Raw genomic sequence first — 24,840 nt, forward strand, 5'->3', positions numbered from 1 at the left:
GTTATCCAAGAGTATCCGGTGGCGTCAGATTAAATGTTGGTATGTTTTACTCACCGGAGCGGATTTTTATCGTCTCATGTTCGTTCTGTCGGTGTTTTTAAAGAAAATATCGCAGTGAGGCGAGTTAATTCCGCAGAGGCTCACTGATCAGCTGACGGAGGCACGCTCATACGTCATTGCGTCATAGGAGTGGCGTAATCGCCGTGGTCTCTGCTGCCCCTAGCGGACAGTCTGTACACTGTAAGAACGTGTGTCACATGATGTGTGACTTTACTGCAGTGAGAATTAATATAAAAAGAAATGATTGCTCCATTCTCATTGTGGCTAGTATTTATGATAATACAAACACACACACACACACATATATATATATATATATATATATATATATATATATATATATATATATATATATATATATATACTGTATATTATCCAGTACAGTATATAAAAATAAAAAATCTATTTATAAATGTAATCTTATAGATATTTGGTGCACCAAAGTTCTGGTCAATTAAGAATAGTTCTGGTTTATTTCTGAAAGTGTTGACAAAGATGTAGATATATTTTTCTATTTCTATAAATGTCAAGCTGTTTGCCAACAACCTCTATGCTGCTAAGCTATTTTCACTTTGGAAACTCAGTAATTCCCTTCTGCTGAATAATGATATTAAAAAGAAGGTTAAATATTTGACCTCTAATTTTTCTATTAAAGGTAAAAGTGTAAGACATTTAGTATCACTTGGGGACTTCTTCTGTCTTTATCCATTTAAGAAAATACACACATTATTTTTTCAATCTGGAAAGGGTTAATTTTTATTAATAATACAATTGATAAATTAAACATCAATGGGGTTATAACAGATGACTATACATTAATATCAACAGTACATGCTGCAGTGAATTTTATAAGAAATCATATGCTAATAATTTCTCCCGAATAACAGCTACTTCCTTTTTGAACTTGTTGCAAATTAAGTATATTGATAAAACTGAAAAAGAGCTATATGCTAAAGCCATTACTATTCACAAATTGATGGATGCAATCAATCAGTTTAAAAGTCCCAAGTGTGTATGTACAGTATAAATTAACATCAGAATTTGTTCAATTATTTTCCAAAGATTTGGCCCCATTCCTATTGGAAGTATTTGCTGAAAGTCTTGAAAAAAACAATGTCTTCCACAGACTTTAAGAGAGGGATTATTATGTTGATTCCCCCAAAAGAAGAGACAAACTCTACACTGAGAATTGGCACCCGATATACTTTTTAACCAATGATTATAAATTACTGGCCCTGATTGTAGCTGAAAACAGAACTGGATTCTATAAATGATGAAACACAATATGACAAACCCTCTGATCCCAAAACACACAAATCGTCAAATCTCTCAGTATTATCAGGAAGCAGCTGTTTCTCTTCACTGACTCTCACACTGATCAGATCATCAGACACGATGAGATTACAGTCAGCAGTGTTTGGGTCCAAAGTCACTGGAGCTGAAGAGAGAGGACAGATACACACTCAAACACACATCAGATAACACAAATGATCGTTGTTGTATAACTCACTGTATTCAACGTTTTCCTGCATCTTCTGTATCACAGTGAACTTCAGGTTGCTCAGATGTTTTGGGACATTGATCAGAACTCCTGAAATGATCTCTGGATCTGCTGGTGTAACCTGGGCTCTGAAAAACATTCAGAGGAGTCAGTCGTGTTGATTTGGGTTCAGAACCGAGAGAGAAACAGGAAACACAATACAAACCTTCTCATTGTGCTCGTAAAGTTCTGTAGAAATGAAAGATCTTCAGCTGCCATCTGCTCCTCTTCCTCTCTCAGTGCTGTTATTCTGGCTGCCTCTTCATCATGTAGAAACTGGTGAAGTTTCTTAAACTCCTCATTAATCTTTAATATTAACAATCATGCTACAATCTACATATACTGTCCTTAATTAGCTGTTGATTTATCATAGCAAAGTATATTGGTGGATATACAGTAGGTTATAATAATTTCTACTTGCCTTGTATTTGTCACTGTGAACATTTCTATAAATAAATAATATTCTAGAATATATTTTTTCTGCCCTTATTATCGATGACAGCTTCATCTACAGGACAGAATTTGTGATTTGTGTGTGTTCTAGAATCTCGGCACACCAAACACACCGGCTGTTGATCATCGAGACAGAAGAGTTTGAGTTTCTTTTCATGTAAACTGCAGACTGCTTCACATACGAATGAAGATTGTTTACTTCTGTCGTGTAAGAAAGTCTCACACAGGTTCCTCAGAGCCAAATTTACTGGAGGATGATCTACTGTTGATCTTCTACAAACTGGACATTCTTTAGACCCTTTAGTTTCCCAAAACTTCTGAATACAGTCTTTACATACACTGTGACTGCAGGACAGGACAACAGGATGTTTAAAAATGTCACAGCACACAGCACAAGAGAAATCATCCTCAATAAAAACCTGGACGCCATTTTAAAAGCTGGATATCAAAATAAAAGTCCTCATCTAAGTTTCATTTTGTTGTCGCAACACTCATCATTGTGTTATAAATAAAAAGCTTCACATCCACTGCAAATATGGGAAAAAATGTAACATAATTTTTCGTATTTAATGAAATATAAAGAAAAGGGAATAAAAGACAAAAAATAAAAGAAAGTCTGAGAGCTTTAGTTCCTTTTCAAGTTGATCACTGACGTTATGGGAAACTACTCCCAGGAGTACTGATCTCAGACGCCCTATAAAATAAAGCTAATCTATTGGTGGATGCTGTTTGATGCACGCCTAATCTTGAGCATATAAACCGGAGCAGCGCCACATCCACCATCACCCCACTGTGCTTGTTACACATGAGGCCTCTTCAGTGCTGGGCAAACTCAAGAGTGTCTCATCATTCATGGCGACTTATGTCTCGCAGTGACGTAATGCAGACTAGCCACACTAACTATTTGTAAAATATAGCACTAGCTGAGGAGACCTGTGCAATGGTCATCCAGCCTTCGCCAACTGGACAGGTGCACAAATGGCGTGGCAGATAAATTGCGAGGAACTGCCTGCACTCTGAGCTTTTCGGTCAGTTGCACTGCGCTTGTACATACTGATCTATACAGACAAAACTGTTGTTGTGGCATACATACACTGCAAGGGGAAGTGTGGTCATGTCCAGTGTTTAATCTGGCGCACCAGCTTCTTTTCTGGAGTGAGAGACCTCTCTTGTCAATACGTGCAATTCACGTCCCCGGTCACCTGAGTGTTAGAGAATAAGCCAGAGGAGTGGAGATTTCACACTCAGACTGATCTGAGGATTTAGGAGCAATTCAGGGTAGCCGAGGTGGACCTGTTTGCCTCCCCAGAGACAATGCACCGTCGCCTATGGTTCTCCATGACTCAGGCTCCGCTGGGCTTGGACACCCTAGTTCACAAATGTCCAGCGACTTGCAAGTATGTGTTCCCTCATGTTTGTTTGCTACACCAAATGCTGTGCAAAGTTTTGGAAGTTCAGAAAACCATGCTGTTGGTTGTGCCAGAGTGGCCAAACTACCCTTGGTCCTTGGAGCTGGTAGAGCAGTTGGATTCCCCCCATTGAGGATGGCTTGTCTGATACAGATGGGTTGTTGTAGCCAGTACTCGACACCATATTACAGGCCAGAGCCCCTTCAATGAGGTAGCTATATACCATGAAATTGTAAAATTTCGCTGACTGGTGTTCCTCTCGAGGTGAGGACCAAGCTCATTGCCCTGTTCACTTTTTACAAGAGCGTTTGTATGTCGCTGCCAGGGGCGAAAGAGTTCACTACCAGCCGCCAAAACATGGAAGGGCATTCCATCCACCAGGGGTTGGTCGGAGGCTGTCGTCCACCAGAAGGTGAAGGATTGATTGAGGACCAGGCGACGGCATGTCTGGGAAATTAGCAAGCAAGTTTTTTCTCTCTCTCTCTCTCTCTCTCACTGTCACTCTGCCTTGCCCTTTCCCTCTCCTCTTTATTGTTTTTGTTTTGTTTTTCCTCCCCTCGCCCCCCTCCCCAAACCCTAGAGGTGAACAGTGGATACTATGTCTTCTGGAAGACAGTAGTTCTGGAAGACATGCTGGAAAAGAGCCATCTACAGAGCTGTGGGTAAACCCTTCAATGGTACCAGTAGACAAGCCTTCGAAAAATGGTCCACAGCCACTAACATACAAATGTGTCCATTAGTGGATGGAAGGTCTGTGATGAAGTCGACTCCAATGTGAGATCATGGTCTGCTGGGTATCGGCAGAGGTTTTAGTTTACCAGCTGGGAGTCGACAGGGTACCTTAGATGTTGCACAGTCCAGACAGGCACGGACGTAGTTACTGACATCCCAGGACAGATGAGGCCACCAGTACCTGTTCTGGACCAACTCAAGTGTTTGGGAGGTTCCTGCATGTCCAGATCTAGGGGAGTAAAGGAGCCATTCCAGGAGCTGGCTGCGAAGGGTGGCGGGGACATAGATGCATCCTAGGGGGCAGGTTGTGGGATCACAAGGCTACCCACACAATTTGCTGTTCTAAGTCCCATGAGATGGGGCAGACAAGAAGTGATGGAGGGAGGATGCATCTTCCTTGGTGTTATTGGTGCCAGGTCGGTAGGTGACAGTGAATTGAAAGCATGTGAAGAAAAGGGCTCATCTTGCATGAAGGGGATTCAGTCTCTTTGATGACCATAGGTACTCCAAGTTATGGTGGTCCGTGAGTACTTGGAAAGGATAGCGAGACCCTTCGAGTCAATGGTGCCATTCCTCAAGGGCCATCTTGATGGCAAATAACTCCCGGTACCCGACATCACAGTTTTGTTCGGCCTGTGATAGCTTCTTAGAGAAGAAGGCACAAGGGTATAGCTTGAGGGTAGTGCATTGTCTCAGAGACAATAGGGCCCCGACACCAGTGGAGGAGGTGTCAACTTCTAGAATGAAGGGACTTTTCGTGTCCGGATTGTGGTGTTTTAGGCTCTATTACCAAGAAAGCCCAGCAGCGTCTCTACTTTCTTCGAAGGCTGAGGAAAGCTCATCTCCCACCCCACATCCACACTACATTCTATAGAGGGACTATTGAGAGCATCCGGAGCAGATGCATCACTGCCTGGTTTGGGACTTGTACCATTTTGGACCGCAAAGCCCTGCAGAGGATAGTGAGGACAGCTGAGAAGATTATCGGGGTCTCTCTTCCCTCCATCAAAGACATTTACAAAAAACACTGCATCCGCAAAGCAACCAGCATTGTGGACGACCCCACACACCCATCACACAAACTATTCACCCTCCTGCCGTCTGGCAAGAGGTACCGAAGCATTCGGTCCCTCACGGCCAGACTGTGTAACAGCATCTTCCCTCAAGCTATCAGACTCGTCAATACTCAGAGACTGGTTTGACACACACACACACGTCCTGAGTTGCACTTTAATTATTGCAGTATAATTATTGGCTGCTACATCAATAACTGTTATGTCCATAGAACACTATCTCATAGTATGTTATGTTTACGTTTGGCATTTTTAGAAACTGTCATCTTTATGCACTACTGTGCACTGGTCAGCGCTGCACTGTCTCTACTGTGTCTATTGTCCTGTTCATTGTTAGTAATTTATTGTACTGTCCCGTACTTTTTGCACACATTTGCACGTGCACTTTATATAGGTATTTTATTTTAATCTGTGTAGTCTCATGTGGTTCTGGGTTTGTCCTATGCTGTTTTATGCAGCACCATGGTCCTGGAGGAATGTTGTCTCATTTCGCTGTTTACTGTAATAACTGTATATGGTTGAAACAACAATAAAAACCACTTGACTTGACTTGATGTGACAAATAAAACATTGAACTTTGAACTTGAATAGACACACCTGTAAATCTGCAGTTATAGTTCACATTTGATCTGAAGCTCTGTCGATGGAAGATCTTTATATAATTTGGTGATAATTATTAATATTTCTGATACACCGTTTTTGGGAGTATTTACTGTTGATTTGAAGGTTTTTGAAGACTTTATGATTTACTACTTCAGTCAACTTTGAAGGTGGATTTTCATATGTAACTTAGAAAATGGCGTCCAGATCTTTTACTGAGGAGGATTTCTCTTGTCCTGTGTGCTGTGGCATTTTTAAAAATCCTGTTGTCCTGTCCTGTAGTCACAGTGTGTGTGAAGAATGTATTAAGAGGTTTTGGGAAATTAAAGGATCTAAAGTATGTCCAGTTTGCAGAAGAAGACATTCAAAGGACTTTCCTCCAGTAAATTTGGTTTTGAAGAACCTGTGTGAGACCTTCTTACGGGACAGAAGTCAAAGACCTTCACCAGGATCTGAAACGATCTGTAATCTTCACAAGGAGAAACTCAAACTCTTCTGTCTCGATGATCAACAGCCGGTGTGTTTGGTGTGTCGAGATTCTAGAGCACACACAAATCACAAATTCTGTCCTGTAGATGAAGCTGTCATGGACAACAAGGTCAGATACTTTAAATGATATTCAAAACATTTCATCAAAACTATTATTACTTTTACCAAATAATCGGTATTTAAAAGCATAATAAATCAATAAATGTATTATAAAATGCCAAACATGATTGATGATATTCTAATTAAATACTCAAAATAAACACTTCAGAAAAGGGTGCAACAAGTATTATCTTAATTTGGTCTCAATTTACGGTCTCAAAAGAAAATTTTGCCCTGTAGCTATTGACACTATGTCTACTCTTGATCACTATAACCCCTCCCCCATTGAAATCTGTATATGTTGATGTCTTTCAGGAGAAACTCAAAACTACACTGAACCCCTTACAGGACAAACTGAGAATATTTGAGGAGATTAAAAGGAATTTGGACCAAACTGCAGAACACATTAAGGTTTGAATTAAACAATGTCTTTTAAGATTGTACAGCATCAATATTGTGTAAATGCATTGATATGCACTCACTGAGCACTTTATTAGGAACATAAATGGTCTTACTAAAGTGACTGATGTGGACATCTGCTGTTGTAGCCCATCTGCCTCATGGTTCTCATGTTCACTGCAATTGTACAGAGCGGTTATCTGAGTTACCGTAGCCTTTCTGTCAGTTCGGACCAGTCTGACCATTCTCCGTTGACTTCTCTCATCAACAAAGTGTTTCTGTCCACAGAACTGCCGCTCACTGGATGCCACTCACTTTTTGGCACCATTTAGAGTAAATTCTAGAGACTGTTGTGTGTGAAAATCCCAGGAGATCAACAGTTACAGAAATACTGAAACCAGCCCATCTTGCACCAACAACCATAGTCGAAATCAATGAGATAAAAAAATTTCCCGTCGCGCTGGTTGGGCAGAACCATCCGAATCTGCTGTGCAATTAAATTCACCAGGCGACCGCCCCGGTTCCGTGGCATTCACTTCACGGCGGTGCAGAAGGGCGCGATAGAGCCTGTCCCTCCAGCTGAGGTGAAGCAAGGGTTTTACAGTCCTTACTTCATCGTTCCGAAGAAGGGTGGTGGGTTGCGGCCAATCCTGGACCTGTGAGTTCTGAACCGGGCCTTGTACAGACTCCCGTTCAAGATGCTGACACAGAAGCACATATTGACATGCATCCGGCATCAAGATTGGTTCGTGGTAGTAGACCTGAAAGATGCATACTTTCAAGTTTCGATTTTACATTCCTACGGTTCGTGTTTGGCGGTCGGGCATATCAGTACAAGGTCCTCCCCTTCAGTCTGTGCCCTAGCATTTTCACAATTGTCGCAGAGGCAGCCCTTTCCCCGTTAAGGGAAGAGGGCATTCTCATACTCAATTACCTTGATGACTGGCTGAGTATAACGCACTCTCGAGAGTTACTTTGTGCACACAGGGACCTGGTGCTCACGCACCTCAGCCGTTTAGCGCTTCGGGTCAACTGGGAAAAGAGCAAGCTCTCCCCAGTTCAGAGCATCTCTTTTCTCGGCATGGAGTTAGAGTCAGTCTCAATGTCAGCTTGCTTCACAAGCAAACATGCACAGTCAGTGCTGAACTGCCAGAACTTATCCAGGCGGAGAATGGTGGTCCCACTGAAATTCTTTGGCATCCTCAGCGGCAGTCTCGCCACTCGGGTTGATGCATATGAGATCGCTACAGCATTGGCTTCAACCAAGGCAGTTTACAGATGATTTGGAGTCAATTTGGCAGAGCACAGCTAGACCTGTTCGCCTCCTGGGAAACCTCCCTCTGACAGCTCTGGTATGCTCTGACGGGAGCCCCCCTTGGCACAGACGAGCTGGCACACAGTTGGCCCCGGGGGCTGTGCAAATATGCGTTCCCCCATGTGAGACTACATGCACAGATCCTATGCGAGGTCAGGGAGGACATGGAACAAGTCACCCTTGTGAGCCCTATTGGCCAACCCAGACTTGGTTCTCGGACCTCACGCTCCTCACGACAGCACCTCCCAGGCAAATTCTCCTGAGGAAGGACCTTCTTTCTCAGGGACGGGGCACCATCTGGCACCCATGCCCAGACTTCTGGAACCTTCACGTCTGGTCCCTGGATGGGACGCGGAAGATTTAAATGGTCTACCGCCCGCAGTGGTTAACACGATCACTCAAGCCAGGGCTCCTTCCACAAGGCAGCTGTATTCCCTGAAGTGGCATGTGTTCGCTATGTGGTGAAGCCACTTAGCGAAGACCCCCAGAGATGCGCAGTCAGGTCAGTGCTTTCCTTCCTACAAGAGGACCTGGAGGGGCGGCTGTCCCCATCCACCCTGAAGGTGTACGTAGCTGCTATAGCAGCGCACCACGATGCAGTTCAAGGTAAGTCCCTTTAGGCTGAACCCTCCTAGGCCGTGCCTCTTTCCCTAATGGTACCTCTCCATGGTCCTACTGGGAAGGCTACAATGCTTCCGATGCTCACAGTAGCCTGCTTACACTTGCACTGGTAGTTCATGTAACACAGTTCAGCCATTGTGGCGTTTCATATAGGGAACCCTCGTGTCACTACATCGACACAAAGTCGAGTGAGTGACAGAAGGGGAACGTCTTGGTTACTGTCGTAACCTCCATTCCCTGATGGAGGGAACGAGATGTTGTGTCCCTCTTGCCACAGGCTGTACTACCCGCTGTAATGTCCGGGACCTTGTCTCGGCTCCTCAGCACAAAACCTGAATCAACTTTGCATTCCAGCTCCCTTTTATGTACATTTGTCCAAGGAAGTGGCATGCAAATTCCAATCGCCAATTCTCATTGGCCTTTGGCCTCATATGATGTGTTTTGGGGCTCTCAATAGTGACCCCTAGTGTCACTACATCAACACAACATCTTGTTTCCTCCATTAGGGAACGGAGGTTTCAACAGTAGCCGAGACGATATACAGACTTCCTAATAAAGTGCTCAGTGAGTTTACATATATATACACTGTAAATATATTTCTCAAAAATGTATTTTGTTTCAGTTTCAAGTTCGACACACAGAAAGGAAGATTAATGAGGCGTTTAAGAAACTTCACCAGTTTCTACATGATGAAGAGGCAGCCAGAATAACAGCACTGAGAGAGGAAGAGGAGCAGAAGAGTCAGAGGATGAAGGAGAAGATTAAGAAGATCTGCAGAGAGATTTCATCTCTTTCACACACAATCAGAATCATAGAGGAGCAGATGACAGCTGAAGATCTTTCATTTCTACAGAACTTTACGAGCACAATGAGAAGGTTTGTATTGTGTTTCCTGTTTCTCTCTCGGTTCTGAACCCAAATCAACACGACTGACTCCTCTGAATGTTTTTCAGAGCCCAGTTTACACCAGCAGATCCAGAGAACATTTCAGGAGTTCTGATCAATGTCCCAAAACATCTGAGCAACCTGAAGTTCACTGTGATACAGAAGATGCAGGAAAACGTTGAATACAGTGAGTTATACAACAACGATCATTTGTGTTATCTGATGTGTGTTTGAGTGTGTATCTGTCCTCTCTCTTCAGCTCCAGTGACTTTGGACCCAAACACTGCTGACTGTAAACTTACTGTGTCTGATGATCTGATCAGTGTGAGAGTCAGTGAAGAGAAACAGCTGCTTCCTGATAATACTGAGAGATTTGATAGGTATACATGTGTTCTGGGATCAGAGGGTTTTAACTCAGGGATTCACTGTTGGGATGTTCAAGTCGGCGACCACACAGGCTGGTGGCTGGGTGTGATGACAGAATCTGCTGAGAGGAAGAATAACATATTGTCCAGGAGTGGTCTCTGGTTTGTTGGGTTTAACGGTGGGGTCTATGGTGCATTCAAAACACCACAGCAACATCTTCTCCTCTCAGTGCCAGAGAAACTGCAGATAGTCCGAGTTCATCTGGACTGTGACAGAGGAAAACTGTCATTCTCTGATCCTCTCACTAACACACACATACACACTTTCACACACAAGTTTACTGAGAGAGTATTTCCATTGTTTGGTGCTAGCTGTAAAATATCTCCTCTCTTGATCTTACCTGAGAACTCCATATTTAAAAACACTAAGATGTAAGTGCGTATGAGACCAGGGAAATCATGTGATTTACATCTTCATACGGTGTCTGTTAACATGTGTTATTAATTCATTACTATTATGACAGATACTACTGTATATTATGGGTAATAATGATAATAATAAGCTACATTTAACTTGATTACAAGCATCAGTAGTAAATGCTTGACAATTTTATACAACAAAAAAATCATCAAATCATGGATGCTTTTAAAGAGTTTTTGCCATGACTGCCAAATAAACAGTACCATGAAAAAAGTGGTTGTCGAATTGCATTTCATATTGTACGGTTGTCTGGAAAAAGGAGAACGTTCAGAGGCTTAAAATAAGATGCATGTTTGAAATGTTCGGGGCTGACTGTCCACTGGGCACTGATGAAGATGAAGTAGGAAGCGCTTTTATTATGGTGTCCAGATTGCGCTGAATCTGACACAACATGCCCTCGTGGCACTGGAGAATTTGCCCCTGACCGTCGAGAATTTTTAAAACCGATCAGGTTATACTTGATCCATAGTTTGGTCACAATCACAGAGCAGAAATGAAGATCAAGCGCAGTGTTTATTCGCTTAACAAAAGAGAATAATACAATTAGACACTTGTCAAATGGAGAGAATCGAGATTAACAATGAGGATATATACGAGGATTAATATAGATGCTCAAACACAGAGGAGAGAACAGAGTGGTCCAGATGAGCTGAGACAAAGCCTGAGGGGAATAGGTGAGTATATATATATATGTATTCACGCCGATTTGTATAAAGGAGAACACATTGAGAGTAATACTTCATTGGAATCAATGGTGATTATGTCACATGAGGTACACCAAGGCATACATAAGCTTTCTGATAACAAAGCTAGTGGATTGGATTGTATTTCTGCTGAACATCTTAAAAATGCCAGTATAAGAATAGCTCCTTTGCTTGCCATTTGCTTTACTGTTTTTATGATACACGGTGTATTGCCAGACTCAATGTTGGCTGTTCTATTAGTTCCAGTAATTAAGGACAAAGCTGGGAAGGTAGGTAGTTTAGATAACTACAGGCCTATAGCTTTAGCGAGCATATTATCAAAGGTGCTAGAAAGAATTCTGTTGGACAGATTAAATGAATTTATTAACACCACAGATAACCAGTTTGGGTTTAAAGCTAAACATGGCACTGACTTGTGTGTATATATGCTCTGAAGGAAATTGTGAACAAATATAGAGATAAAAACTCATCAGTTCTTATGTGTTTTATTGATGCTTCTAAAGCATTTGATCGTATAAATCATGGTAAATTGTTTAACAAATTAGGGCAAAGAGGGGTGCCCAAGTATATTGTGAGAATTTTGGCTTACTGGTATGCCCACCAGACTATGCAAGTGAAATGGGGCAATAGTGTCTCAGCTTTATTTGGGGTTGGCAATGGAGTCAGACAAGGGGGTATTTTGTCACCTACTCTCTTTAATCTCTATATGGATGATCTGTCTAGGCAGTTGAGGGCCTGTAATACTGGGTGCATGATTGGTAATTCAATAGTGAACCATATGATGTATGCAGATGACCTTGTGATTTTTAGTCCAAGTAGTGCTGGATTACAGCAGCTACTTAAAATTTGTTCGGCATATGGTGTGGAACATGATATCAAATATAACGCCAATAAGAGTGTCGTCATGATCTGTAGAACTAAAGAGGATAAATGTTTGAACTACCCTGATTTTAAATTGGCTAACAATCAGCTTAGTGTCTGTGATAAGGTGAAATACCTTGGTCATTTTATCACTGATAGAATGACAGATGATGAAGATATCTACAGGCAATGTCGTATGATGTATGCACAAGCCAATATTCTCTTACGTAAATTTAGGGCATGTACGGTTGGTGTAAAGATATTTCTTTTTAAAGCATATTGCACACCGTTCTATACTGCTCACTTGTGGTCATATTATAGAAAGACAAGTCTTTTAAAACTGAAGGTAGCATATAACGACACAATGAGAATGTTACTCACAAGACCAAGATGGTGTAGTGCAAGTGAGATGTTTGTGGCTGCAAGAGTGAGGACCTTTCATGCTGTTTTAAGAAACTTAATGTTTAAATTCATGTGCCGGCTTAATGGGTCACAAAATGAAATAATAATGGGCTTAACTAACATACGGCTAAGTACTACACGCTACCAATCTCGTATGTGGAAGCACTGGTATAACTGTCTGTTGGTAGAACAATGACTCTCTATTATTATTTTGTTTTGTTTTGTTCGTTTTTAAGTGTAGGTATGTATGCATGTGTGTTATGGTATATTCATGTATTGTTGTGGGTAAGATTTGGACCTTGAGTCTGTAATAAAGTTTTTGATATATATACACACACACACACACACACACATGTATGGTTCTTGATTACTTGATGCAAGATGTGGTGGTGTTGGCGTAGTGGGCTAAAGCACATAACTGTTAATCAGAAGGTTGCTGGTTCGAGCCCCACAGTCACCACCATTGTGTCCTTGAGTAAGACACTTAAATCCAGGTTGCTCCGGGGGGATTGTCCCTGTAATAAGTGCACTGTAAGTCGCTTTGGATAAAAGTGTCTGTCAAATGCATCAATGTAAATGTAAGACAGGTGATACTGATTAGAATGCAGGTGAACTAGAGTGGTTGCTAGCTGGAATGGTGGAAACCGATGGAGATGTGAAGCTACACATGTACATTGACAGTATCATAAAAAAAGAATGGCGCTAATTCAGTACATTAGCAATCATCTAGACATTTCACTGCCTTTGTAATAAAGTTGATCATTGTGCATGTGACAAAATAAAACATTGAACTTTGAACTTGAATAGACACACCTGTAAATCTGCAGTTATAGTTCACATTTGATCTGAAGCTCTGTCGATGGAAGATCTTTATATCATTTGGTGATAATTATTAATATTTCTGTCTTTTTGGGAGTATTTACTGTTGATTTGAAGCTTTTGAAGACTTTATGATTTACTACTTCAGTCAACTTTGAATGTGGATTTTCATATGTAACTTAGAAAATGGCGTCCAGATCTTTTACTGAGGAGGATTTCTCTTGTCCTGTGTGCTGTGGCATTTTTAAAAATCCTGTTGTCCTGTCCTGTAGTCACAGTGTGTGTGAAGAATGTATTAAGAGCTTTTGGGAAATTAAAGGATCTAAAGTATGTCCAGTTTGCAGAAGAAGATATTCAAAGGACCTTCCTCCAGTAAATTTGGTTTTGAAGAACCTGTGTGAGACCTTCTTACGGGACAGAAGTCAAAGACCTTCACCAGGATCTGAAGCGATCTGTAATCTTCACAAGGAGAAACTCAAACTCTTCTGTCTCGATGATCAACAGCCGGTGTGTTTGGTGTGTCGAGATTCTAGAACACACACAAATCACAAATTCTGTCCTGTAGATGAAGCTGTCATGGACAACAAGGTCAGATACTTTAAATTATATTCAAAACATTTCATCAAAACTTCATTTATATAGAGCAGGGGTGTCCACACTTTTTGTGTGATGATCTACTTTTAAATGACCAACTCGATAAGATCTACCAACTAAAAAAAACACAGTTTCATTTAAAATAAAAAAATGCTTGTTGGGACTACTGCATGTATCCCTACATGGAATTCATCTTGTAATTAATAAAAAAATATATAATAATGTTCAATGTTGATATCATTCAGTTTTAACACTAAACCCAAAACACCAACAGCACAATAGTTTACAATAGTCAGGTCATTTACCTTATTCTGATGACGAGTAATATTGACCAGGCGAGTTTTGTTTATTCAGTTGCCATGACAACTAGGTTTGCGCATACGCGCCTTCCAAGGACGCGTTTGCGTATGCGCAAACCTAGTTGTCATGGCAACTGAATAAACAAAACCTCGCCTGGTCAATATTTACTCGTCAAGTGCAAGTCAGACAGAAACTAAAAGAAGGAAAGATATTATATTTATTTTTATTAAAATTTAACGAAAGTGCGTTTAAATATTGTGCGATCTACCAGCATTGCCTTTGCGATCGACGTATTGGGCACCCCTGATATAGAGTATATATAATGTACAATGACAAAGAAATAGCTAGATTATGGATTTTATATAAAGTAGTAAGCTAAAGCCTATTATTCTTATAGTATATCAATGAATGTACTTTGCTATTATGTATATAAAAAAACATAATGGACAGTAAACAAAGATGTTTGTATCATTATTATTTGCATTATTACTTTTACCAAATAATTGTTTCTTTAAAAGTATAATAAATCAATAAATGTATCCAGCCTGAACAAACTGGTGTTCAGCAGATTTGTCATAAGACCAGATAAAAAGTGCCCAAAACCCCTTTAAAACCTGTCAAATGACTAGGCGGGGAGACCACCCAGTGCAGGCTGGTTTAGCTGTTCATCAGTGGGATCTAACATCTTACTGTGATGTGCTTTCTGATCTCACTTAAACTTGATTGGCTGTTATAAAGTTCAATCATTAATACAAACATGTTAAATAATTTTACTTCACCTATAAATAGTTGTATAAACAATTTTATCAGTAAAGAACTTCTTGAAGTCATCATGAAGAATATCTGGTTCTGTTGAGGCTTTTTTAACCAATTTAGCCACAGTATTGAATAAACATCTAGGATTGTTCTGGTTATTTTCTATGATTTTACAAAAATATGCTGACCCGGCAGCTTTTAGTGCCTGTCTGTAGCTGGGTCAAAGACGAAAAGGGGGTTTCAAGCATCAAAAAAATTAAAGTGTAAAAGAGCTTTAAATTTAGTCTTTTTCACATACATTAGAATATGTCTTGTTTAACTTTATATTTTTCTGAGCAAAAATAATTACTACCATACATTTTACTGTGATTTTACTGAAGACACCCAGTAAAATGTCATTCAGTGTAACAATATTTTTATGCAAAAAATCTTATCAGACATTTTTAGAAAAACTATTATTTGATGACATATTACAGGACTCTATTTAAAGATCACAGTGCAGCCCCCAAATACTAATTATTTGTCATTTCAAACCTTGATACTTCGCCAATATCCTTTAAACCATTAGGTTTTACCCATTTGTCAGCAATAAATTTTTGTAAGGAAGTGAAAATCAATTAAAACCTAATAAAATTTAGTAGGGGCACATATTATTTTACATATTTTAATAATTACAGCTCAGAATAAGTATATTGTTTCATTTTTACATAAATATATCTGTTACACCGAATGACCATGGTTTGTTACGCTGAATGACATTTTGAAAAAAATTGAGAAAATATTGTCATTGTTTCTATTATTGCAATGTTTTAAAATATTATTCTGTATCATTAAATTCCTGAGCAAATCACAGAAGCAGATGCTGAAACGAATAAACTTTTTATTCCACAATGCATATCATATTCGTAAAAATTAACTTACAAGTTGTATGAAATTACAAGTTATTACAACTCTAAAAATTAACAATTATATTGGTGGTAATACTGTATAATCAATATCTCTTATTTCATTGAGAACTTGGAACATGAAGGACAAACACACACACACACACACCTTAACAATTTTGAAACAAACTGGTGGCAATATAATCAATATCCCTCATTTCATTGAGAACTTGGAACTTGAAGAACAAACAAACAAACACACACACACACACACACCCACCCCTTAATTATTTCATTAATGAGAGAGAGAGACACACACACCTGTCTACTCAATACATTTCTCCCAGTCTGCTGTAGTGAGTTTGGACTTCCTCAGGGTTAATGGCTCAGGTTCAGACACTATTGCTTTCACATCAGATGTGAAGTAAAATAGTTTGTCTGGTGTCTCAGGCCACACAAATGCATTCTTTCCAGCTCCACTTTGATGCATGCAGTTAACCTCTAATTCATCACCTTCAGCCCTCAAAACCTGCCCAACAAAGGGCTGGCCATCATAGAGGACCACCACAAATTTGCCAGATAAGTCATCATCAGGTTCCAATGTCACAGAGGCTTCTGTATTTGTTCCACTGACCTCTTGGAGGGTTTGGAAGTGGATCTGTACTGATGGTCCACATTCACAAGTAGCATTGATTCTGTAGCAGAAACAGGATAACTCCCGATGCTGGATCTTCCCAGGCTTGTCTGCCACAATTTGGTGGATTTTTAAAGTGCCCTTCACAAGTGGCAACTCATTTGGAACAGCTTCGTCATATCGGTTTACCTCAGTCTCATCAATCCAAAAGTATTTGATGCTTGATGCTGTGTCTTGAAGGACATTGAAGAGATCTTTTGGGTCCTGTATGTCTCGTCCCTTTCGTACAAACTCATCAGCACATCTCTTGGCAGCACCACCCACTCCATCTGGTGCCCCTTTGCCATGACTTTTCTCTGAGAAGTTCCATGTCACTTTTTGAAACCAAAGAGAAAAGGAACTGTGCTCATCAGGTAAAAATTCTTGCGATTTCTGTACTGGGTTACTGGGCCATAACTCATGCAGTGTAGTGTGGTGATTGAAGGATTTTCTTCCCTCAAATTCTCCAGTACTGGTTTGAGGTGAGCCCAGATAGCACGCCCATCATGACGCAAAGAATTTGAAATTGTAACGTAGGACTGGTGACTCTTAGATGTGTATGCTACACTTGTGTGAATGGTAGCCTGTCTTCGGTTGCCACCAAAATGAAATGCCTGCACTTCAGTGGCCAATTTGCAGGCATAGTTTTCTGAAAAGTCCATGTGAGTACAGCCTCTTCCTCAGACAGGGTCTCTTTTAGACTTCTACACTGTTCTGCCTGGTGGAGCCAATTATACTGGTGTCTTACTAGAGAGTCAAGCTTACTATTAAAGACTTTCAGAAGATCATCCCAGGTCCCATTATTTGTCTTCTTCACAATGTTGGTGAATGGCTTATCCCCTTCTACAGTCTTCTGTCTTTCCCACTGTTGCCACATAATATTTACAGGTTCTTCAGGCACATCAGCCTCAATCTCATTATAGCAGCACTTGGCACATACACGGTACATGCAGTTTCTTTGGCGGGGGTCACAGACGATGGCTGCTATTAGTTCAGAAGTGCTTGACGTTTTAAGCAACCCCTTTTGCTTGAGTTTTTCGACCAGAAGTTTAACATTCTCATGATCTATACAAGCACATGTGTTCCGATCATTTGCTTTTGGCTCAGTGATATGAAATGGCCTTAACCGTAAGAACTGTCTGTAGGATAAGGAGTCCTCTCTGGCCACCTCTGAGTTATACTCTCCATGGAGTTCTTTCAGTGTCTTGGCGAGGATGCGTCTCTGAAGTTTAGTTTTGTTTTTCGTTACAGTATCTTTCTTACCAGACAGCTGTCGGCTGTTCTCATCTCTGCTGAGAAAAGAATGGACCTTTTCTCGTCGTGCTGACTTTTCCTTCAAATACCCTTTCCTCTTACTGGCCATTTTCGCCCTGCTTTGTGTCTTAGACCTTTGTAACTCCTTCCTTAACTTTTCTTTATTTTTTTGAGCTTGGGCTAGTTGTTTCTTCAATTGGAAGAGCTGTTTCCTCAATTTCAAATTTTGCTTTTTCAGTATTTTGCACCTGTTAGACAGCTTTTCTTTATTCTCTTTTGGGGTGGAAAACGCCAGTGGTGGTTCTGGCAGAGACTGAGGCTGTTGAGTGGGTTCTGCAGGAAAGGGTCTTTCAATATTTTCCTCAGGAGGCTCTTCAAAGGAATCTGGTGTAAGATCCAGAACTGCCCTTATACGTTTTGCTTCTGCCCTGTGTTTTCTTTGATTTTTCTGCCATTGCTTTCGCCTCTTCTCAGCTGCAGCATCTGATAAATTCCTGATTGATGGGTGATCAGGATTTGCAGCCAAGACAGCTTGCTTTCTTCTCTGGTAGCTGAAATACAGATTCCATGCAATTATTGACACAATTACTGACAGATATAAACCGTGTTATTCATTAAAAATACTTTCTGTTGGCAACATAAATTACTATTAAATTGTAAATTAAATTGGTATTATGGGTGGAGAATCAGCTCAGTGGCCTCTCTTGAACTTGTGGTATAGGTTAAAACATTACAATTTATAAAGTTTAATATATTTTTTTTAGTGCTAAATATCCCTCATTTATCTGAAATATAAATAAAATGCTAAAAATGTTATCTAAACAGTGACACTGTCATTCAGTGTAATGGATGACACTGTGGTGTAACAGACAATTTGCATTACACCGAATGACAAAACATTACCCTGAATGACGAAACTTCTACTTAAGCCAATATTGCAGGCTAACAACTAGCCAGCTATATCAAACAGTGAACTTGACCAGAACGGTTAATCATAATTATTCACAACATCTACTTATTTTTCAAAAAAACTAACAATAAAAGTGTTTTTGGCATTTCACTGAATGACATGTGTTTTTTTTAACTCAAATTACCACACTATGAAAAGGTGAAATTATCAAATATTTAAGAGCAATAAACTTACCTTGCTGGAGCAGCACACAGTCTTCAGGGGGGGCTTTGATGATGTCACAGACTGCTTGATGACTATTGGTTGTTTGTTTAATTTCAAAATGGCTTCCTGATCCTGTTACACTGAATGACCTCTGACAAACTGCATATTCGGGACAAAAGTCCCCTAGTTATTTCAATACTTAACGAAAAAAAATAACACACAGTCCTTTTACTATAATACAGTCAACACTTATGTGAACATGCCAAGGGAAGCAAATATTTTTTTTAACATGGTATTTTATACTTTTATTTAAAAATGTATTAGTAAAATCATAGTCCAGACCATTACGCTGAATGACAATTTTACACTTTGGAGCATTATTTAACTCATATTTTGTCATTGCATTTCCACAAAAGTTATTTGAAACATGAGAGTAGACACTTTACTTGCATTTAATATGTTTTTTTTTTATGTAAAATCACTTTTGTACAGTTTATTTGATGCGGACACCAAAATGGTGACGTCTCGTCTTTGACCCAGCTACAGACACTATCCTTCCATGCACAACGAAATACTTCTAATTTTGTATTTTTCCAAGCTGCTCTCTTGAGAGCATGAGTGCGATCATTGTACCATGGTGCAGGGCTTATTTCTTTCATCTTCTTTAAGCAACACCGACACTATCAAGAGTGCTAGAGAATACTGTATTTATATTTTCTGTTATTACATCAAGTTCTTCTATGGCTTACTGAGTATGTCAGACAATTCTGCAAGAGTATTAGTCAAGCTATCTTTAGTGGTCGAAAGAATAGTTCTACCTGAACGATAGCGTGGTGTAGATTGAGTAACATTAGCAAATCGCAGCATACAAGAGACGTGGTAATGATCCGTGATGTCATCGCTCTGCTGCAGAATTTCTATATTATCAACATCAACTCCATATGACAGAATTAAATCTAGCGTATGATTATGGCGATGAGTTGGTCCTGTTACATTTTGTCTGACTCCAAGAGAGTTGAGAATATCGAGAAATGCTAATCCCACTGTGTCATTTTCACTATCTATGTGAATGTTGAAGCCACCAACAATTAAAGCTCTATCTACAGTAACTACAAGATCTGATAAATGTGCAAATTCACCAAGGAAATCAGAATATGGCCCAGGTGATCTATATACTGTAGCAAGGGTAAAAGACAACATTGTTTTTTTAATTATTTATATCTATATCTGACGGTGTCACATTAAGCATTATTAGTTCAAAAGACTTACATTTATATCCTGTCCTCTGAGTAACACCAAAAACTTCACTGTAAATTGTAGCAACACCTCCTCCTCGACCCTTCAGACGAGGCTCATGTTTATAACAATAACCTGGGGGAGTAGATTCATTTAATCTAATATATTCATCCGGTTTAAGCAGGTTTCAGTCAAACAGAGCGCATCCAATCTATGATCTGTAATCATTTAATTAACAATTAGTGCTTTGGTAGAAAGAGATCTAATGTTTAGTAGCCCTACATTTATATGACGTTTATCTTTAATTTGTTTGTTCTGTTCAAGTTTGACCTTAATAAAACCTTTTTTGGATGATTTAGTGAGGGTATTGTGTTTGGTAGTTCGGGGGACCAGATACAGTCTCTATGAGATATCTAGGTGAGACCGTCTCTCTGTGTTGCAGTTTAAGTGACATGTGTGACGTCTCAAGTCAGCTAGCAGACGTTCGGATTAACCAGTCTGTCTGCTTCTTGACCTTGGCCCCAGTTAGTCAAATACTATCATTATTAAGATAATGATCCAAATGACTAGAGAGGAGTGTGGCACCTTCCCTGGAGGGATGGAGTCAGTCTCTCTTTAGCAGGTCAGGTCTACCCCAAAAACTCTTCCAATTGTCTATAAATCCTATTTTATTCTTCATGAACCACTCAGACATCCAGCCATTCATTGACACTAATCTACTATAAACCTTATCATCACGATGTTCAGGGAGGGGACCAGAGCATATAACTGTGTCTGACATAGTTTTTGCAAATTCACACACCTCTTTAACATTATCTTTAGTGATCTCCGACTGGCAAAGCCGGACGTCGTTAGTGCCGACATGAATAACAATTTTAGAATATCTGCGTTTAGCATTAGCCAGCACTTTTAAATTTGATTTGATTTCAGATGCTCTGGCACTGAAAAGCATTTAACAATAGTTGGCTGGAGTCTCTATTTCCATATTCCTTACAATAGAATTGCCAATAACTAGGGATCTTTCAACATGATTCTCAGTGGGTGCATCACTGAGTGGGGAGAATCAATAGGAAACCCTAACAGGAACGGGAGAGTGGTGTACCTTTGCTGAGCGAGTATGTCGCCGAGGATGACACTATGTCTACACTTGATCACTATAACCCCTCCCCCATTGAAATCTGTATATGTTGATGTCTTTCAGGAGAAACTCAAAACTACACTGAACCCCTTACAGGACAAACTGAGAATATTTGAGCAGTTTAAAAGGAATTTGGACCAAACTGCAGAACACATTAAGGTTTGAATTAAACAATGTCTTTTAAGATTGTATAGCGTCAATATTGTGCAAATGCATTGATATGCACTCACTGAGCACTTTATTAGGAACATATGGTCTTAATAAAGTGACTGATGTGGACTTCTGCTGTTGTAGCCCATCTGCCTCATGGTTCTCGTGTTCACTGCAATTGTACAGAGCAGTTATCTGAGTTACCGTAGCCTTTCTGTCAGTTCGAACCAGTCTGACCATTCTCTGTTGACCTCTCTCATCAACAAGGCGTTTCCGTCCACAGAACTGCCGCTCACTGGATGCTTTTTGTTTTTGGCACCATTCGGAGTAAATTCTAGAGACTGTTGTGTGTGAAAATCCCAGAAATACTCAAACCAGCCCATCTGGCACCAACAACCATGCCACAGTCGAAATCAGTGAGATCACATTTTTTCCCATTCTGATGCTTGATGTAAATATTAACTGAAGCTCCTGACCCGTATCTGAATTATTTTATGCGCTGCTGCCACACGATTGGCAGATAAGATAATTGCATGAATAAGCAGATATACATGACTTCCTAATAAAGTACTTGGTGAGTGTGTGTACATATATATATACAGTATCTCACAAAAGTGAGTACACCCCTCACATTTTTGTAAATATTTGATTATACCTTTTCATGTGACAACACTGAAGAAATGACACTTTGCTACAATGTAAAGTCGTGAGTGTACAGCTTGTGTAACAGTGTAAATTTGCTGTCCCCTCAATATAACTCAACACACAGCCATTAATGTCTAAACCGCTGGCAACAAAAGTGAGTACACCCCTAAGTGAAAATGTCCAAATTGGGCCTAATTAGCCATTTTCCCTCCCCAGTGTCATGTGACTCGTTAGTGTTACAAGGTCTCAGGTGTGACTGGGGAGCAGGTGTTAGATTTGGTGTCATCGCTCTCACACTCCCTCATACTGGTCACTGGAAGTTCAACATGGCACCTCATGGCAAAGAACTCTCTGAGGATCTGAAAAAAAGCATTGTTGCTCTACATAAAGATGGCCTAGGCTATAAGAAGATTGCCAAGACCCTGACACTGAGCTGCAGCATGGTGGCCAAGACCATACAGCGGTTTAACAGGACAGGTTCCACTCAGAACAACCAAAGAGGTTGAGTGCACGTGCTCAGTGTCATATCCAGAGGTTGTCTTTGGGAAATAGACGTATGAGTGCTGCCAGCATTGCTGAAGGGGTGGGGGGGTCAGCCCTTCGGTGCTCCATATGCCACACACTACATCAAATTGGTCTGCATGGCTGTCGTCCCAGAAGGAAGCCTCTTCTAAAGATGATGCACAAGAAAGCCCGCAAACAGTTTGCTGAAGTCAAGCAGACTAAGGACATGGATTACTGGAACCATGTCCTGTGGTCTGATGAGACCAAGATAAACTTATTTGGTTCAGATGGTGTCAAGCATGTGTGGCGGCAACCAGGGGAGGAGTACAAAGACAAGTGTGTTGGTGGGAGTCTCATGGTCTGGGGTTGCATGAGTGCTGCCGGCACTGGGGTGCTACAGTTCATTGAGGGAACCATGAATGCCAACATGTACTGTGACATACTGAAGCAGAGTATGAGCCCCTCCCTTCGGAGACTGGGCCGCAGGGCAGTATTCCAGCATGATATCGACCCCAAACACACTTCCAAGACGACCACTGCCTTGCTAAAGAAGCTGAGGGTGAAGGTGATGGACTGGCCAAGCATGTCTCCAGACCTAAACCCTATTGAGCATCTGTGGGGCATCCTCAAACGGAAGGTGGAGGAGCACAAGGTCTCTAACATCCACCAGCTCTGTGATGTCGTCATGGAGGAGTGGAAGAGGACTCCAGTGGCAACCTGTGAAGCTCTGGTGAACTCTGTGCCCAAGAGGGTTAAAGCAGTGCTGGAAAATAATGGTGGCCACACAAAATATTGACACTTTGGTCCCAATTTGGATATTTTCACTTAGGGGTGTACTCACTTTTGTTGCCAGCGGTTTAGACATTAATGGCTGTGTGTTGAGTTATATTGAGGGGACAGCAAATGTACACTGTTATACAAGCTGTACACTCACTACTTTACATTGTAGCAAAGTGACATTTCTTCAGTGTTGTCACATGAAAAGGTATAATCAAATATTTACACAAATGTGAGGGGTGTACTTACTTTTGTGAGATACTGTATATACTTATTTTTTCAGTTTCAAGTTCGACACACTGAGCGGAAGATTAATGAGGAGTTTAAGAAACTTCACCAGTTTCTACATGATGAAGAGGCAGCCAGAATAACAGCACTGAGAGAGGAAGAGGAGCAGAAGAGTCAGATGATGAAGGAGAAGATTAAGAAGATCCGCAGACAGATTTCATCTCTTTCACACACAATCAGAATCGTAGAGGAGCAGATGACAGCTGAAGATCTTTCATTTCTACAGAACTTTACGAGCACAATGAGAAGGTTTGTATTGTGTTTCCCGTTTCTCTCTCGGTTCTGAACCCAAATCAACACGACTGACTCCTCTGAATGTTTTTCAGAGCCAAGAGTATACCAGCAGATCCAGAGAACATTTCAGGAGTTCTGATCAATGTCCCAAAACATCTGAGCAACCTGAAGTTCACTGTGATACAGAAGATGCAGGAAAACGTTGAATACAGTGAGTTATACAACAACGATCATTTGTGTTATCTGATGTGTGTTTGAGTGTGTATCTGTCCTCTCTCTTCAGCTCCAGTGACTTTGGACCCCAAAACTGCTCACAGTAATCTCATCGTGTCTGATGATCTGATCAGTGTGAGATTCAGTGAAGAGAAACAGCTGCTTCCTGATAATACAGAGAGATTTGATTTGTATGCATGTGTTCTGGGATCAGAGGGTTTTAACTCAGGGATTCACTGTTGGGATGTTCAAGTCGGAGACAACACAGACTGGATGTTGGGTGTGATGACAGAATCTGCTCAGAGGAAGGATGACATTTTCTCCAGGAGTGGACTCTGGTATGTGGGGTATGTAGTGAACTCTGATGTCTATGGTGCATTTGAAACTCCAGAGCAAACACCTCGTGACTCAGTGAAAGGAAAACTGCAGATAGTCCGAGTTCAGCTGGACTGTGACAGAGGAAAACTGTCATTCTCTGATCCTCTCACTAACACACACATACACACTTTCACACACAAGTTTACTGAGAGAGTATTTCCATGGTTCAGTGTTGGCTGTGACATTTCTCCTCTGTTGATCTTACCAGCCAACTAAATAAAAAAAAAAAAAAAGACTAATTCAAGAAGACATTAAACTGTGTCTTAAATGAGTCTCTAAAGCGCAGATGGTCTGAATAAGTTGCATTCATTTTGTAACCATCTATTAAATCCTTCACTTGCTTTTTCGCCATTAGAAAACAAATAATTAAAGCAAGTATTTTAAAGAGATTTATT

The 24,840-nt window shown here is 40.5% G+C and overlaps 3 protein-coding genes across 8 annotated transcripts in view; 1 reads left to right on the forward strand and 2 right to left on the reverse strand.

Annotated features, from left to right (window-relative positions):
• LOC127627827 (WD repeat-containing protein 7-like) overlaps positions 1-171 on the reverse strand; it is a 143,501-nt gene extending 143,330 nt beyond the window's left edge. For all 4 annotated transcript variants that reach the window (XM_052104399.1, XM_052104398.1, XM_052104397.1 and 1 more), the window contains exon 1: positions 55-171. The gene's annotated coding sequence lies outside the window, so the exon portion shown is untranslated. The remainder of the gene's footprint in view (positions 1-54) is intronic.
• Positions 172-1,047: 876 nt separating this feature from the next.
• Positions 1,048-2,907, reverse strand: LOC127627340 (E3 ubiquitin-protein ligase TRIM35-like). The gene is made up of 4 exons (XM_052103689.1): positions 2,857-2,907; positions 1,767-1,906; positions 1,571-1,689; positions 1,048-1,498 (listed from the first exon to the last, which is right to left on the reverse strand). Exons 1-4 carry the CDS (start codon positions 2,905-2,907, stop codon positions 1,287-1,289), a joined length of 522 nt encoding a protein of 173 aa, XP_051959649.1. The 3' UTR covers positions 1,048-1,286.
• A 2,976-nt stretch (positions 2,908-5,883) lies between these two features.
• Positions 5,884-24,701, forward strand: LOC127627836 (E3 ubiquitin-protein ligase TRIM39-like). 3 transcript variants are annotated; one of them, XM_052104429.1, is made up of 5 exons: positions 5,884-6,465; positions 6,771-6,866; positions 9,413-9,666; positions 9,744-9,862; positions 24,138-24,701. In XM_052104429.1, exons 1-5 carry the CDS (start codon positions 6,064-6,066, stop codon positions 24,659-24,661), a joined length of 1,395 nt encoding a protein of 464 aa, XP_051960389.1. In that variant the 5' UTR covers positions 5,884-6,063; the 3' UTR covers positions 24,662-24,701. The 3 variants fall into 3 exon arrangements, with proteins under 3 accessions (XP_051960389.1, XP_051960390.1, XP_051960388.1); XM_052104430.1 differs by lacking the exons at positions 6,771-6,866; positions 9,413-9,666; positions 9,744-9,862 and adding exons at positions 21,320-21,415; positions 23,616-23,869; positions 23,947-24,065; XM_052104428.1 differs by lacking the exons at positions 5,884-6,465; positions 6,771-6,866; positions 9,413-9,666; positions 9,744-9,862 and adding exons at positions 13,494-13,895; positions 21,320-21,415; positions 23,616-23,869; positions 23,947-24,065.
• The last annotated feature ends 139 nt before the right edge of the window (positions 24,702-24,840 follow it).

Source organism: Xyrauchen texanus, chromosome 34 (genome assembly GCF_025860055.1).
Source record: "Xyrauchen texanus isolate HMW12.3.18 chromosome 34, RBS_HiC_50CHRs, whole genome shotgun sequence".
Classification (NCBI taxonomy): domain Eukaryota; kingdom Metazoa; phylum Chordata; class Actinopteri; order Cypriniformes; family Catostomidae; genus Xyrauchen; species Xyrauchen texanus.